At 42.4% G+C, this 17,526-nt stretch overlaps 1 protein-coding gene across 5 annotated transcripts in view; it reads right to left on the bottom strand.

Annotated features, from left to right (window-relative positions):
* Window positions 1–17,526, bottom strand: part of CBFA2T2 (CBFA2/RUNX1 partner transcriptional co-repressor 2) — a 43,226-nt gene that overhangs the window by 16,579 nt on the left and 9,121 nt on the right. For 3 of the 5 annotated variants that reach the window (XM_083147668.1, XM_083147673.1, XM_083147670.1), the window contains exon 2: window positions 213–353. In XM_083147668.1, the coding sequence (XP_083003794.1) occupies window positions 213–353 (141 nt within the window). Of the gene's footprint in view, window positions 1–212; window positions 354–6,789; window positions 6,939–7,281; window positions 7,415–17,526 lie in introns of those variants that run through there. The other 2 variants (XM_083147672.1, XM_083147669.1) reach the window with 2 other exon arrangements.

Here is a 17,526-nt window from a genome sequence, read left to right as displayed (position 1 = left end):
GTAATGAAGCCCAGATGCCTTGTACTACTGTATATGATGGTTCATGTGGCACACAAGCCGTATTTATCCACAATGCAATGGAAAGCACTAAAGGGTATTTTAGCAGACAAGCCAAATAATAGCTTGAGTTTAAGAACAAGCAGAAAAGTAAGAATCTGAATAAATAACATGAAATTTGACAACTTTAGCAGGACTATGATGACTATACATACGTGAGGGCGGGAAAGAAACTGGCCGTGGACCACTTGGGTTCACAGGTGGCAAAGGTGCCATCGTAGGAGGTGAAGACCTAGAATGAATTTTCACTTCCATGGGGGACCCGGGCATTGCTGGCACCCTCCTGTCACTGGCAACTACAAAATGAACAGAACAAAACAGAGTATGAATATAGATTGCTCAAAACACAGTACACATATATATTAGAGAAAACCCAATTTAATATTCTGAACTATACCATATATACAGTAAATCCTACTCATCGCTGCCTTATAAAGGCTCAGAACAGACTCATTCGATGTGACTACATGCCATGTCTACCAGCTGTATCCACCACATAGGACTTGTTCCATTAATAGGCATTCAATGGAAAAATGTTTGTGCTTTACTTCTGAAGCAGCAATATATTATGCTGTAATAACCGTTATTACACGAGGGCGGAGCTCTCTGTCTTTTTCTTGTCTTTCATATTCAACTACCAGATCCACAATAGACGGCGACCCAGACATAGGGGTAGATTTATTAAGCTTGGAGAAGTGTTATCTATCCCCATAAAGAACCTTAAGTGCAAGGTGATAATGGTTCAGCCAATCAGCCACAATATGTAAATTGACAGGTAAGAGCTGATTGGCTGAACCATTATCACCTTGCACTTAAGGTTCTTTATGGGGATAGATAACACTTCTCCAAGCTTCATAAATCTACCCCATAAGCCCATAAACAGGGGAGTTATATCTTTCCATATTAAGCGCTACTTTCTGGTGGAGGGCATCTTTTCCCTTTTCTATTGCTTCCCAGTGGAGGTGTGGTGTCTCCTCCAAGCCCTTACCATAACCTGCTGCTAAATTGCGCAACAGGAACCCCACCTAATCTCCTTTTTCTATTATTCCTAAAGTGTCTGTAGCAGTCATGGCTAGCATAACTTGTGTATTAGTAGGTCACAGTACTGTATTAGAAAATAAAAAATGCTTGGAAAAGTGCAGATGGGCTCTGCACACACCAAGTGCCAGCTACACTAAGTGCTGCGTTTCCAAACATCCTCCTCTGGCTCTCTCAAATGTCCCAACGGTTCATTAAATATGTAATATCCTTGAATCTAAGAGTGACCATGCTGCTGCTTTACAAAATGTCTGTCTCATTAAGTGCACAGTAAAGAAAAAAAAAATTGTAAACTATTATTTTTTTATTGTAAAAAAAAAAAAAAAAATGTGCGATATACAAACATGGAGTACCTAGGCCTGCAACACCTGTATATGGGCATATCAGGTTTTGGTTGGGTGAGAGACGGGACCTAATTTGCCAGGATTCGTCTATTAGATATAACAACCTTTAAAAATACATATTGTAGAAATCACCCTTTGCACTTATGACACACACACACATATATTTCTATCTATATCCAGACACCCACCATTACATACATGTGTAAGTATACGCACACCAAACACTCCATTAAAAAGATTGGAAATAAAATGATCTGGCTCGGAGTTTCCCAGAATTCTCCCTGTGTTTTTCCCTGAGCGCTGTGGTAAAACCACTTTCCATCTGTTTCCCATTTCTGCCAAGCGAAGGTTGTATCACACATTAACCTTTAAAGCGCCAAAGTGAAAGACAATGTTTTATCTACTGGTAATGTATAAGAAAAACTCTAATTGCACTGCAGATTTAGAGATACAACTGTCCGCAAGACTTGTTACACACTGTACTACCATGGTGACCACATGGCCTTGTCATTAGATGAAACCTAATCTAGGGTCTCTTATTTTTCAGTATACTTCTATGAAAAACTTATTGCTGGTTAGTGGGTAAAATACGTAACAGAAATGTAATGTGCTCATACAGTGTATAAGGGTGAAATGCATACGGCAGGATTTCCCAAGTGCAGTACTCAAGGTACCCCAATAGCCCAGGTTTTAAGGCTCCGTGGATGAGCAAAGATGCTAGAATCAATTTGATCCAGATAGTAATTGACACCTGTGCCGAGGCTTGGATATACTTAAAACCTGGACCATTGGAGTGCCATGAGGAGGAGTTTGTTAACATCTAGTATAAGTGCTAGCTGATTATAGAAAATATTGTACCAACATTTCCCTTAAATGTAAATAATTACAGCGCAACATTTGAGAGGTATGCCTAATTATTCAACCTCAGCAACTAAAATAGCCGCCTTCTCATTCTTTGTATTAACTACAATAAAGGTTTGTACAGGAACGGTTAATACTTCACTAGACAAAAAGTTAAAGTGTTAGCATTATTAGATGTACTTACAATGCGGATACCATATATTTAGAGGGTTACATTTATGTAATACTACAAAAGACTGCCCCAAACTTCTCCCCTTCCGCTTTTCTTTCAACTATTCGGGTAGGATGTAATAAAGTCAGAGTTTGGCGGTCACACAGGATATTGGACAGGAGCGTGGACTTCATTACATCCCATTGATCGTCTCATTCTGTCTGTGAGTGACTCCAGTTCATGGCTCCCCTCTCTTCATAGAAATTATACTAGGCGCCTCTTCCACTAGCTACACCATGAGATAGGCACACTGGGACCCCTGTCCTGCCATGTCGCTGCCTTATAAAAAGGCCCTTCCTTGACAGTGTGATACATTACAGGTAGATGGAAAGAGGTGTCAGCTGAACTGATTGACAGTGAGCAGTGTGTAAGGACATCCAATAACATTCCTTCAATTTTATATATTCAAGGATATTACTCCAAAGTGCTTACAACAGGTGGACATATCCTACAAGCTTACAAAACCGAAGATACAAAACATATCCAAAAACTGCTTGTTATTCCACTACTCAACATCCAACACCATTTTGCGTCCCAATGTAGTATAAATGCCACGGGCTGCACCTTCCAACGCTCGTTTTGTAAAGCTGGGGTTGGTAATAGGTTATTAAATGTTATTATAAACAATACCATCTATATAAATCTTGAAATTCATTCTGCATGCAAGTTTTTTATGGGTAAGTCATCAATCAATATCAAAGCAGTTCCCCAACCTTATTTCATCAACTAAAAAGCAAATAGTATGTATGTATGTATGTATGTATGTATGTATGCAAAACTACTCTACATGCCAGCCTCAACGCTTCACATGTGCTGTGTGTCATCTTCAGCTATTGGGGGATCCTTCCATCCGGATAGGGAGGTAACCCAGACCACCACTTGCCCAAGGAGTCAATGTTGGAATAAATTTGCATTTATACAAGCAGTGAGCGAGTCACCTGTGACCTGTGAGGAGAAGGAACGGAATTAAAAAAACCTTTCAGTGCACATAGGGAACTTGATCTTGGTGAGTGTAATTTTCAATGGTCACCTATTGATGTCCTATGATTGGTTTCATTCTACATGCATGCAGAGATAGAGAAGATTAAAGGAATTGCTACATGCACATAGGGCACATATTCCAGAGTGGTTAATGGGAACGAACAGGTGGAAGAGGTGCAAATACTGAGGAGTCCAGTACACAGCCTATTTGGGACTCATTACACCATCTGTCAGAAGGGGGATTGCAGCGCCCTAGGATCACCATTTGTTTTTGCATATTGGTCTAGGATTTTGGGAGTCTTAGGGTGATCTTGGGCAGCAGCAATCCAGGCGCTCATTTTTTTCGAATGTTCCATAATATACTGGCATAAATGCTCTGGTCATGCCCTTTTCATAAGCCAGCCTCCAAATTCCTTGTCATGAATTCAGCCTCAGAGCCCCCTAATATGTCACTATAAGAACTCCCTTAATATGCCAGCCTAATAGACCCCCTCAACTCAAATTAAACATCAAGAAGGAAAACATCATGTACAAGTTGGAGTAGCATAGAGGCCAGGTTGCAAAGCCAGTAACATCACTAACAATGCATGACTGCCTCTGCTGTCCGATTTCTGGACTCTTCCTTTGGGCATGCTCCCGACTTTGTAGCCTACTGTCTGGTGACATCCTGGAAGTGGAACACCACCAGCTGTCAGTGAGTCAGTTTGGAATGGCAGTTGGAGTGTCTCCCCTATTTGAATTTTGAACTGTGCTGCAGCACCCCTCTGGAGCTTCCCCTGGTTGGCACTTTGACTTTCTGTCCAATTTGCAAAATCTACTCCTCAGCTTCTCTTTAAAAAAAAAAACAAAAAAAAAACCCCACACCCACCTAACCATTTCTTTACACCATGGCTTCCACTTCTTTCAGTCAACACCATAGCGCTCTACACAATTTGATTTAAACCATGTGCGCTCAGCCAAGGATAATCTTAAAACCTGGACTGTTAGTTTGCCTTGAGGACAAAGTTTAATAACCACTGTTCTCTTAAGAAGGCAACCCTACACAAAAAATATATACCATTATATAAAAGCCCTGGGAACATTAGTCTACTGGTTCAACTACCACTATAGCATTTAATGGAGCATTTGTGTCACTGAACACCTACACATTGCACAAACTGTCATATGGCAACATCATGTTTCTCAGTTTCCAAAAGGAAAAATGACTTGCTGTTATTCCAGTAGGTATAGTACCCAGTATAGTCATAATTAAGGAAATACTACGGATTGGTTTTACTATTTCAAAGACTTAGTGCCAAAAAAATAAAATGGGATAACATGGATATAGTTCAGGGCTACAATGGAAGCTCTGGTCTCAAATGTCAGAGGTGGTGTGGATACAACTGCTTACAAGAAATATTAGGATTGTGTATTATTAAATTACACCATGTAGCTATAACAAAATGTAAACCGGCCAAAGAACTAAACTGTGCCAGCAGATATGAAGCATGGAGGGCCTGTTAGAAGATAGCCTGCAAACAGTTCAGATATAATTATAGGATAAATTATGATAACACTAAAATATTCGGAGATAGTAAGAGCAGATATATAAAACAAGTCATAATATATAACCAGTCTTACCAGGGAAGTATTAGGTGACCTTTAGGTTACTGACAAAAGGACCCACTGGGACAAATTAGCTCTTCTCACAGACTACCAATGTGGAGAATGGAAACATGCATTTAGTTGCAGGGTTTTGCCTTCTGAAGGACTAATTGAAAACACAAAAGCGGACTCTCCCTTCCCCCCATATGTCATACACAGGAGTCAAGGACAACAGCTGATGCTATGACAGTCACCTGCAGCCAAAGGGGAGGCCAGAATGCAATGCTAATTCCCTTAAGAGACAATGGAAACAGATGAGCATTGGTGACTGGGATTATGGGTAATACAGGCTGCACCTGGTGTCAGTAGCAGGGGGGGGACTTGCCTGGGAGGCACGGTGTGCACATCTGTCACCATACAACAGCAAAGTGCTTCTTTTCCTGCATCCTCAATGGAATCAACATAGGCTTTATTATATGGGTCTCATTTGGTATAGAGATGCAACTGGTTGGAATCCTTTTTCCCTTCAAACTAGATAATGTATTTAATACCGCAGCAAGCACCCACTGGGGAAAAGAGCATCTATTATACACTGTACTAAATAATTAACCTCTGACATTTCAAAGCTTATGTCAGTGCTGTCCAAGTCCTAACATAAGGGGAGCTGTATTTCTATTGTACAAAAGTAATCACTATCTAAATACTGTTAAAAGAAAAAAATATAAATCTATGAAGAAAATAAACAAGAGAAAAAAACAACACAAGAAAAAAACTGCACCTTTCAGTCTTGGTACATACATACTGTACACACACATTTTGGAACTTTCTTTTATTTTTTTACCTATATTCTTTTACAGCAGGCATTCCCAACCATGGTCCTCAAGGCACACCAACAGTGCAGAATCCCTGAGATTCTAATTAAGTCACCTGTGCTCAAGCCTGGATATCTAGAAAACCTGCACTGTTGGTGTGCCTTGAGGACCGTGGTTGGGAATGCCTGCTTTACAGGGTGGATTCCTCATACAAACACCATTTTACTATTGATTATTGCAAAGTGTAAAACATTGCAATTTTTTTTTTTTTTACACTGACTTATGTCTGGAAGTATACCAACACACGAGGGTGCCCAAATAGCCTGGAAGGACAGTATGTACCTCACATTTTCTACTTACAGTACAGTAACACACAATCATAGGCACAAACACAGATACCTGCGGACAGCCTCCCCAGCACAACATAAAGATGAACGGAGCTCTGTTTTGTCCATGACAACCTTCCGCAGAATTTTTTCTAGACCACTTTAAAATGGAACTAACCAATCTATGTGACAGTCTATGTCATTGCTGCTTGCTTACATAAAGCTTTAACTCCTATTAAAGTATGTGACATCGATAAGTAAATATAATACAATTATTTCACAAAAATACCAGCTCGCATTCCTCCCAGAATCCTTTGGGTTAAAAAACAGCCTAAATATTTATTTATTTGTAAAAAGCAGATACATAGGCAATTCCTACGTGTTTAATATGAGTTTGCAGAGCTACTGTCAGTTATTGTTGTGAAAGTTAGCAGAACATTATGAAGTTCACATAGATAGAAAATTCCTGGCTAAAGACAGATGGGGAACCTCTAAAAAGTGAACCAATGGAAAGAATATGTCAAAATCGTCAAGATAGCTTTAAATCGACACCAATACACAATGCCACAAAATACCTGTTAGGCCACTCAAGTGTGAGAACATTGGAAAGGTATGTGTTCTGAATGTTCTTTGTCCTTAGATGTGGGGGAGGTCCTAACTCGTATCCACACTAACCAGTAATCTACCAATTCACTACATACTGCAGGTAGCAAAGTAGTTAATGGTGCTTCACAGATAGGAAACAGACCACTGAAAACAGAGAAAAGCAATATGCTGAGTGTATGCGTGTATACAATATAATTATATTATACACACACACACACAGGTATTTACAGTTGGAAATTATGCCCTCTGGTTAAATGAAGAATTTCAAACCATTAATATTGATAAAACATAGCTGTTATAAACCAGATTATGGTGATCATTTTGGTCTGCGTAAAAACAGCGTTTAACCATTTCTGTGATAAAAGTGTTACTGTATCTGCAATTCAGGAAAGAATATCAATACATATTCAAGGACATAGGAAGGTAGCAGTGGGGAGTGCATTGAAATGCAAGCAACTTACCTTCTGGTATCTGCAGGCGTGGAATTTTAAATAGGATTTTTTCTTGGGTGTAGTGGAGTGGGATAACCCTCCGCCCCTGCGTGTGTTTAACACATCTGTGATTCCTCAGTGTGTTGGAAGAAGCAGGACTGTGTTGGCGCAGATGGACTGCAGATGTGTTGTCAAACTGAATTATCCCCCCCCCCCCCCCTTCGCTGCTTCTGCCAAAGAGAGACACCCCCTCCTGTCTATAGCTGCCTGGCGCGTTCACTCTCTCTAGCTCTGTTACTAGGGCTTACTGCATTTCCATGTCACAAGATACACCTACCGCTGGCTCAGAGCCAATAGGACTGTAAGTCCTTAAAAACACGAAGGGCTTTTCATGGCTGGGTGCACCAGCAGGGACGTCTCCTAGCCAAGAGCGTCACAGAGAGGGGTGGGTGAGAGAAGGGCATAACTGTCTGCTGTCACTAAGCCCAGCAGTATGTTGCAGAGCAAGGGAAAATTGTTCTCTCTCTCTCTCTAAAAGGCCCATGATTCTTTCCAAATGAAAGTCCTTCTGGCTACTTAAAGCACCCATTTTGCAACAATATATATCATATCTCCCTCTTATTTACACTACTGGTTCTCATCTCATTCCTCAGGACAGGTCGTGCTTTCTAGGTCACGTTGCAAATGCACAGGTGTATTCATTATTTGCGGATACATTTTAAAAGGTCCAAAAGTGGAGTTAATTAACTTGCATGCGATTCTGTAATGAGATCTTTAAAACATTTAAGGTTTGGGGTCCTGAGGACCAAGTTTGAGGACCAATGAGCTATACTTTAACTAGCACTGATTTTGAACACTCGTATAAATGTATTGCTCTATCTTGCACATTAGGTCGACACAAGCATTAGGTCAACATGGGGTTTTTCACTGTTTTTTGACCCGAATGTCGACATGGAAACCGTTTGAAGTGCACCGCATTGCTCGCCATGCTTCGGGCACGGTGCCTCGCTACGCTCGGCACACTATTTTATTCTCCCACCATGCTCTAGTGCAGTGGTTCCCAACCCTGGTCCTCACGTACCCCCAACAGTGCACGTTTTCCTGGTCACCTGGCAGGTGCACTTATTATTCAGACACATTTTAAAAGATCCATAGGTGGAGCTAATTATTTTGCCTGTGATTCTGTGTGGAGACCTGGAAAACGTGCACTGTTGGAGGTACTTGAGGACCAGGGTTGGGAACCACTGCCCTAGTGGATGGTAGGGCATGAAATACTGCCTGTCAGCACATGTCGGCTCAAAAAACAGCGAAAAACCCAATGTCGACCTTTTGACTGTCGATCTAATGCTTGAGTCGACCTAATGGCGGATCCAGGGACCTGGTCTATGCTCTACAGTTCTGGAGAGCTCCAAGATAGTGTGTATGACTCTTATGTGGCACACACACACACACAAGGCAATTGTAGCCCTATTTCTAAAGGTGCCCATACACATTGCAACAGGGCAGTGTGATGAGATGTGTGCTCCCGTGCACATCTAATCGCACAGTACATACACAGTCTGTGCAGCCCGTGCTTTTAGTACTAGATTACATCATATGTCGTACAAAAAGCACGGTGCTATAGCACATTGTATGCTTTTTGTACTAGATGCTATGCAATCTAGTACTAAAAGCACAGTGTTCTTCGCACCGTGTATGGGCACCTTAAGCAATCCTACTAGACTGCTTAGAAATTTGTGGGCAGTACGAATGGTGTAATGGTCAGCATTACCGCCTCACAGCACTGAGGTCAAGGGTTCCATTCCCACCATGGCCCTAACTGTGCGGAGTTTGTATATTCTCCTCGGGGGAAGCCCAGCACCTACGTATTTGTCAGGCACGCCCCCAACAGAGATGTCGGCAGGTGGGTCTGCTAACATTAGGGCTGCTGCATTCGAAGTGCCGAATAAGCCTGTGTTAACCTTTTGTCAATTTCGACCTTGTGTATGTCTACCATTTTAAAGGTGTCCACCATAGTCATATTTTATCTAGTTGGGTCATGCAATCCCTTCTGCCTGGCTGAGCAAACTGATAAATTAAAGTTGCCCATACACTAGTAAGATTTATCTTCAGATCTGTCTGGTTGGAACAAAAACATGGTTATGGATGAGTGACCGTTTTTGTCAGTTTTCCAGCATTTCCAAGCAAATGGTCAACTGTCATTTGCTCTCATCCATAACCATATTTTTGTTTCAACCAGCCAGATCTGAAGATAAATCTGCATGTGTATGGCCACCTTAACCCTTTACTTATCTGCACCAGTATCACTCAGCTGCCTTGGAAAGATTCTAATGGTAAATAATGGCGATAAGTGATTTTCTATTGCTGTGAAAAGCGTTTATAGAAATATCGCCACATAAAAAAAAATAGAATTACCATACCCCTGACAGAAATCCAAGTGGTTGGGTTGAGAGTGGGAGCCATGCTGCTTTCGCTAGGGAATCCATCATCCTGCATGTACAGTCGACAGAGGACATCCCTAATGGAGCTTGCATAGATAATGATATAGTGCATACACGTTAGACATTATTCACAAAAATATGGTTAACGATCGTCGTTATCATGCATATAGTTTATTTTATCGTCTAATGCAGCCCAGCTGTTGAGCTACACATCCAAGCATGCCCTGCAATGGTTTTAGCATGGCTAAATAACAAAACTGCAGCAGGGTATGTTTAGTTCAACAACAGCTGGAGTGCCAAAGGTTCCCTATCCCTAGTCTAAGGTGTATGCAACCTTAAAATGTGTAGGGCTGCAGCTTCAAGGGCTGCTGCTCAGGGTTAATAAATTCAAATATCTCATTGTAAATTAAAGCCATATGGTGCCACTTAAGTAGAAGTATGAAATACAGGGAACTAATTGTACACCACAGCTAGCCAATAATGGTAGTGTTCTGGGATCGCTGGACCTCCTTAGCTCTGTGGATGTTAAAGTTAACAATAACAGCATTCACAGGTCTAAAGAGTTTCTACTATGTACAGTATTATACTCTGCTAGCTAAAAAGGTATTGTCACTGGATCACAATGGCTTGGCCATTCCAAAACCTTTTTCTTTTTCGCCCATTCATTTGTAAATTTGCTTGTGGAGACCACTGTCACATGACATCACATGATCTAATTTCAGCTATTGGCCGGGCGGCCTCACACATTCTTCTTAAATACTAGGTTGTAATGAGGAGGTTATGTTGAGGCAACCAGATGATGTGTGAGATGGTTCTGTTAAGGTTTTTGTTGCAAATACTGGTCCAGATTCCATATGGATTGCGTATGATAAGCTGTTCGCAGCAGCTTAGCATGTGCGATCCTTAGCAATGCAAATGTTCGGGGTGCATAACACCTACTGCCTTCATTTGGGTTTGCGATGCCCCTCTGCATTGCAGCCTGAATAAATCTAACCATAAACAGGGTGTGTCTTGAAAGTCCAAGAAAATTGCGCCTCGTGATGCAGTCCTTGGCCCTGCCACTCCCCAGAAAACAGGGGCAATATGCCCCCATTTCCAGAAATGCTGTCCGCAACCTCCCCTCCCCGTGTATGTCTCTCTGCCTGTCAAACAGAGATCATCCCATTTTTGCTATGACCCCATTCTTGCTTGCGCAGTTTCTTGACTATTGGGAAACTGAAGTGCAGACTGCGGAAGCGATCCTTATGGAATGAAGGGAAAGTGATTAGTGTTCCAAGTATGTCACAATTCTAGTGTGGAAAATTCATCCCAAGACTGCATTGTTACAAGAATTCGGAGTGTTATTTAGATGTAATTTTGCATTCTGCAATTTAATAATGAGCATTTCTTCCAACTTACTGTATTAAAGTAGAGAAGTTCAAGTTGTTGCCAAAGTCAGATTCAGATGGATCTGACAGACCAATCTGACGAGAAAAGAGCAAATCTGAGCTTCCTCAGATCAGATGTGCGGCTGAGTCTCATAGACCCTTCACACGGGCTCAGAAAATGCATGTAAAATCACAGCGATTTAAATGCGCTTCTCCGCCGGTCTAGATCCAGCGGTGGTTAATAACCTGCACAGGCCGGTGTTCTCAGCGGAGAACACTGACCCTGACACCTTGCTCAGCACACAGCGTGCTGTAGCGCTGTGTGCTGAGAGAGACGACCGTTCTGAGTGAAGTAGCTGCACTCAGAACGCTCATGGGCCAGTGTTAAGGGACAATTAAATCCACCGGACAAAAAAATCCTTGGGGCTGAACCAAAGATCCATCTGATCTGAAGCTGTCAGGGGTCTATCATAGGTCTGACCAGATGTATCTGAAGTGAATAGAGTAAAAAATTAGCCCAGGGTCAGATTAGATATCAGGGAGAGTTCAAGGGAAATCTGAAGAGATTTGTAGCTTCGGATATGTCTGTGTAGTGGATGGGGGGCTTTATGGATGTAGCTATTTGGTTTAAGCCCCATACACATAGGGCAATTTCTTCTAGCCTGCATGCTGAGGGAAATGGCCCTAGTGCTTCCAGGCAGCTAGATCCCCCATACACATAGCAGTGTGCGTAGTATGGGCAATTTGTGCTAACCAGTGTTCTCCGATTCGAACACTAGCGATCTGATTAGATTTTGACTACATTGGCGCATCGCCGTTGCTCGAGGGCATAAACAATGAGCAATCTGTGCTTAATTAAATAGGGCTAAAAATATGTCCCTCTAGCTGGTAATCTGACTAGTGCTTTATTTGATCAGAGCAGAAATTGTTGCTACTCATCAGCCTGGAAATGTTGTTATTGTAACCATTCTTACCTTTTAATGTTTACCATTATACAGTCAGAACTATTTACATATGGAGTACATAGAGCACATTTGTCATTTTTCCAGGAGTGTTTGTGTTCAACTATATGATTCTCAAAGACTTAACGAAGGGGGCATACACACAGGGTGATTATCAGGTTCTAGATAATTATTGCTTATTGTCACTATTCTCAGCTGTAAATAATTACAGCCCAGTTGTATTAGAAGACACCTGCAGGGCTTCAGGAAGTATGCCGTCACTGCGGTTTCTTAGAAGGGAAGCAAACTCCTTCACCATTATTGCAATGTGTGGTAACTCCAGCAGTATGGAGATGGCATATCAGAATGCATCGCATTTCAGAGCTTGGTAAATTTGGCAAAAAAAAAAAAAAAACCACTCCCATAGAAACCTATGGGGGCAAGTTTTGCAAGCAGTACTTGAAAACCAGTGTTTGCTGTGGTCCTCCACTACACACCAAATACTACCAGGAGATACTGTAAATTTGCGGGTACGCCTAGAAAATGGGTGTCTTGGGGGGGGGGGGGGGGGGGATATCATATAAATGTACTTTAATAAATAGGCCCATTGGAAATATGGGAGTAGTAAGAGTGCAGCTTTTCATGCATGGCCTCTATGCAGGACTGTTCTGGGATGGGTTTTAGTCCCAAATAGTTCACAGTTGAGAGACTCATCTGCAGCAGGTGTGGGTAGCATCCCAACAGGTGTATGTGCTAGGTCCTGACTTAAACCAGAAATGTAGCACTATAGACAGGTACTATGTTAACAAATTCAATTTAATAATGCACATTGACAATAATAGTTTAAAAAAAAAAAAATATTTAGAGGGGAAAAAATGGACCTTGACCCACATTTGCTGACCATCATTTGCTTTTGTGGCAAATGTGATTTGAATATATTACATGGGCACACATATTGTATCTTAGAATATCTTTCCTCTTAATAGTGATATATCCACATACAGCAAACATAGCAGCTGCTCCTAGACTGTCCAGGGGTGAGTGCCATATATTAGAGTTGGTAAAAGGAAGCTGCAGAACTCTCCTACATGAGTAGGTGTGTCTGATGTTAGGGAGAGGAAAGCTGTGGCGCACTTCCTCTTCCTCAGAGGAGATGTAAACCAATCATTAACCCTTACCTTCCCATCATGCAGGGCTGCTGTGTAATATCCAAAATGACAGAGAAATGGATAGTGTTTTGAAATTACTGGTTTTTAACTAATGAAACTATTAAATATATTTCTAAAGAACGGTGATACCTAATAATTTAGTCAAGTGTGCGAAATTCAGTTTGCCCACTGAGTCACTCAGAATTACCACCAGGTACATACATACTTGCCTGGTATGCAGGAGACTCTAGTTTTGGGGAACTGTTTCTAGCTACCGAGAGACCCGGTTAAAAAGCCGGCAAGTACTAATATACAACATCTACAATTATGGACTATGGGCTTCATTCAGCAAGTATCGCATATGACCCGCTTATCATGAATCCTACCCTCGTAAGGGCTTGAAGCAAGGGGCAAGCGGAAATCAGGACCCTGTAACGCACATGTTCTGCGGCGACCATCCGCTCTGCTCCTCAAGACCTCTGATTTACAGGGGTCAGTGAGCGATATTGCAAGATCAATTCTGCACATGCAGAGAACAGGCCTGGCACCTGTGTAGACCCCAAACATTGTATTTGTATACAAACCCAACAGAATTGCATATGAATATTAATTAAGCACAGTGGACCTTACTCTGGTTGACTCCCAAGGCTGCAAATTTCATAGCCTTGCCTGTTCAAATGCCACCTCCCCCCCCCCCCCCCCCCCCCCCCCCGCGCAGCAAATTCCCCAGCACACTTGTGAATGGCTGTTTAGCATAGACATCCATTTGCAGCATGCATGCGGGGAGGAAATCATTTGATGGTCGACAACACCTCTATGGTGTCTAGGACTGCGGGTGGCCTGTGCGGGCAGCTGCCCGCCCCAACGGCGAACTATCGTGGGGATGCCCATGAAATGCTGGGCATTCCCATGGGTGCGACCACTCACCTACACCCCCCCCCCCGCTTGCAGTGCGGTGTCCGAGTGGCCGTGGCACTTTGCTCGCACCAAGCGGCTGCACATGCGTATAAAAGAATATGCGCAATCACCAAACATTGCTTAACGATTAGCAATGGTGAGTGCCAACCAGAATAACCTCCAATATCCGCTGAGGAGAAAAGAGAGGCGGAGTGCAAGAAGGTCCCGTGAACAATACCATTACAAATAGAGTTATACAGCAGTTAGAGTACAAGAGCTGCTAGAGTAGCATCAGCTTCATTGGGGAAAAGGCTGCAATGTGGAACTACAAGTGACAGCTAGGTGTGAGATGCTGAGGAGATGCACTATATTCCACAATAACACTTCCATGACAGGAAAGGAAAGGTAAAGTCAAATGTACTCCTTAAAAATGGAAACCTCTATGGTATGCGACAAATTTACAGATATAGATAGATCACAAAAAGAATACGGTTAGTATAACTTACTTACCACTTTATGTTACTGGCAAATACATACAATAAGATTCAGCACTTGATGTGTACATTATCCTGCTAAAGGTTCCCATGCCCAGCATACCTATGACCCCTGATTGTTCCCCCTCAGTAAGGAAAAAAGAGTGAGGCTTTGCTTGCATTCCACAGAAGCAGCCTGCGGCTCCAGGATGTCTGCTGGAGATTGTGCTGCTTGGAGCTATTCATTTCAGAAGGAAGTCAGCCACCCACCTCCATTACACATCGTTTCATTACTACACAGCCACAGGGGATGGGGGGAGTGCCGTGCATAGGATCAGCCAGCATGGACATACAAATTGTTTATATACTTTTCTGAAAACCAAAATGGTCAGTGTTAATTTTGTTTGTAACTAGTTTATAACAAAAGTGCTTCATTTCTGCAAATCATAACCCTTTTACAGCAAACTTATTTTACACCAGATATTGCCGGGTCAGGTCTCATAAACGGCCCTTTAAAAATAACTTGGGTCGAAAGTCCCGGCAATCTAACCCGGGAAATGTTGTAAGACCAGTGTTCAAGGACAGAGTAAATGGGTAATACGTTTACATCATTGGGAGAGCCTATACATTTCCGGAATGCAGCGGCCTGCGGTCAGTCCAGAGGTTGGGGTACAGGGAGGATGCTCACACTGTATCCTAAAGTGAATGGAGTGACCCTTGGTGCCTACACACTAGAACAATTTTTTTGCCGATTTCCGATCAATCGACGGATGTTTACCGAAAATCGGCAGATATCGGTTGGATGAACACTCCCGCGGATCTTTTGCTAAATTTTTGATCTTACATGCTGCATGAAAGATCACAAGGAACGCACATGGGATCTTAAGAGAAATCTCTGGTGAAGATGTGCGCTTGCCTGAAATCTTTTGTCCAGGACGGACAAAAGATTTCAAGGCTAATTTATGTGCACATCTTTAAGATCGCAGATCTTTCTAGTTGTAAATCATCAGATGGGCAGAGGGTGGATAGTCTAGTTCAGGGCTGAGCAATAGCGGCCCTCCAGATGTTGATGAACTACACATCCCAGCATGCCTTGCATCAGTTTCAACATGGCCACATAGCAAAACTAATGCAAAGCATCCTGGGATGTGTAGTTCATCAACAGCTGGAGGGCCACTGTTGCCCAGCCCTGGTCTAGTTGAGCTTTATGGTATACCTGTGGCACCTCACTGGGTCACTCCATTCAGTTTTGGATGTAGTGTGACCATCCTTCACAGACAGGAATTCTCACAACCATCTCTTCCAACCTTGTACAACTATGTTCCCCATCAATCATCTGTTCCCCATCAATTGTCCCCCACTTCTTTGCATCACAATGCATCTTCTGGAGGAATACCACTTTTTTCATCTAATATTGCAATAATACCCCAGAAATGGGACAACTTTAAACGTGGCTGTTTTTGGACTGGCGGTTAACAAGGGTGACAATTCGTCCTAACCATCATTGCATCTCTAATTGCACAACAATGATTTGTTTTTAATATTTTACAGTGTTATTATATTTCAGTTTTATACGCCACACCTGACCACTCATTATTGTAGCGCAGTTTCACCATGCTGATGGAGGCTGGGGGAAACCCAGCAGCAGTTTCCAGAGTGCTGGACTTTCCCCCCAGCAGGACGTAGGTGCCGGTGGATTTCCAGATGCTTGGAGATATCATCTCCAAGCACTGGCATTCAAGACAATGCACCCATGGGAGACCCAATAATTTTACGGGTCGGCACTGTGGTGTAAATGCGGTAAATCCTGGGTGTTCCAATCCGGGATTTTGGTGTAAAAGCAGTATAGGGGGATTCCTGAAGAGTGAAGCCGGGTACACACTAGATGATGTGTGTACCCGATGAGATTGAATGCGACAGGGGCCTAGCGGGGAGCCAGCATTGGCAAGTGCATACATTCTTACAGATGCCAGAAAGGAGGGAGCGGCGGCCATGCTGCCTCATTAACTCATTAACTCTCCCCTTCCTACTAGATTGTAAGCTCCTCCGAGTAGGGCCCTCTTCCCTCCTGTTGTCAAAGCCCACTTCTCTTCACATTTCACTCACAGCTCTCCTTTACTCCAACACTCAGTGACCATCTTCATACTCATCTCCATCATTGGCCTCAAGCCTCTAGTTGTATGTTGATTGGGTCCTCACTACTTACATTTAAGCTGTAATGTGTATTGAACTGTGGTGCTCTTTATTTGTTCTGTATTTTTGGTATTTATTCAATGTTATGCCAAGTTTTGTCTCCCTGTATTGTTCCTTTGTACGGCGCTGCGAAACACTTGTGGCGCCTTATAAATAAAATTATAATAATAATAATAATAATTAACGAGGTCCTTCTTCGTCTGAACTGTTCAGACAAGTGAGTGGGTCAGTGTGTGTGTGTGTGTGTGTGTGTGTGTGTGTGTGTGTGTGTGTGTGTGTGCGCACGCGCCATTGAGTCATACATGCTGCTCAATTAGACAATGTTAACAAGGTTTATCAAATTGCACAGTGTATATGGACTACCTACATACAGTATATACTTGATATATCATCAACGACCAAACAACACACGATATATCGTTTGGTTATTAGCAAGATTGCCATTTGTCCGGGAGTTCAAGGTAAATAGTTTACTGCATCGTTTGCCCGTCTCATATAGCAAGCATATTCCCTTGCGCTTTACAATTGGAAACAACAGTGATTAAACAAACTGGGTAGAAAGAAACCGACATAGAGGAAGAAGGGCCCTGCTCACAAGCTTGCAATCTATAGGGATAATAGGAGGGATACATAAAGGATAGAATTTCATAGAATGGCAGTCCTACCAGATTATAAAACAGTCCTGATGGGATGCAATTAGATATGAATGCTATTCGAGGTTGTGTGGGTGCTCCACACACAAGCTTGCCTGAAGAGGTGAGTTTTCATGTAGTGTAATGGCATGCAATGCAACGCGATATTAAAATTGTATAGTG

Source organism: Crinia signifera, chromosome 6, assembly GCF_055691185.1.
Source record: "Crinia signifera chromosome 6, ASM5569118v1, whole genome shotgun sequence".
NCBI lineage: Eukaryota > Metazoa > Chordata > Amphibia > Anura > Myobatrachidae > Crinia > Crinia signifera.
The sequence above is the reverse complement of the archived record's forward strand: the minus strand, read 5'-3'. Positions and strand labels throughout refer to the sequence as shown.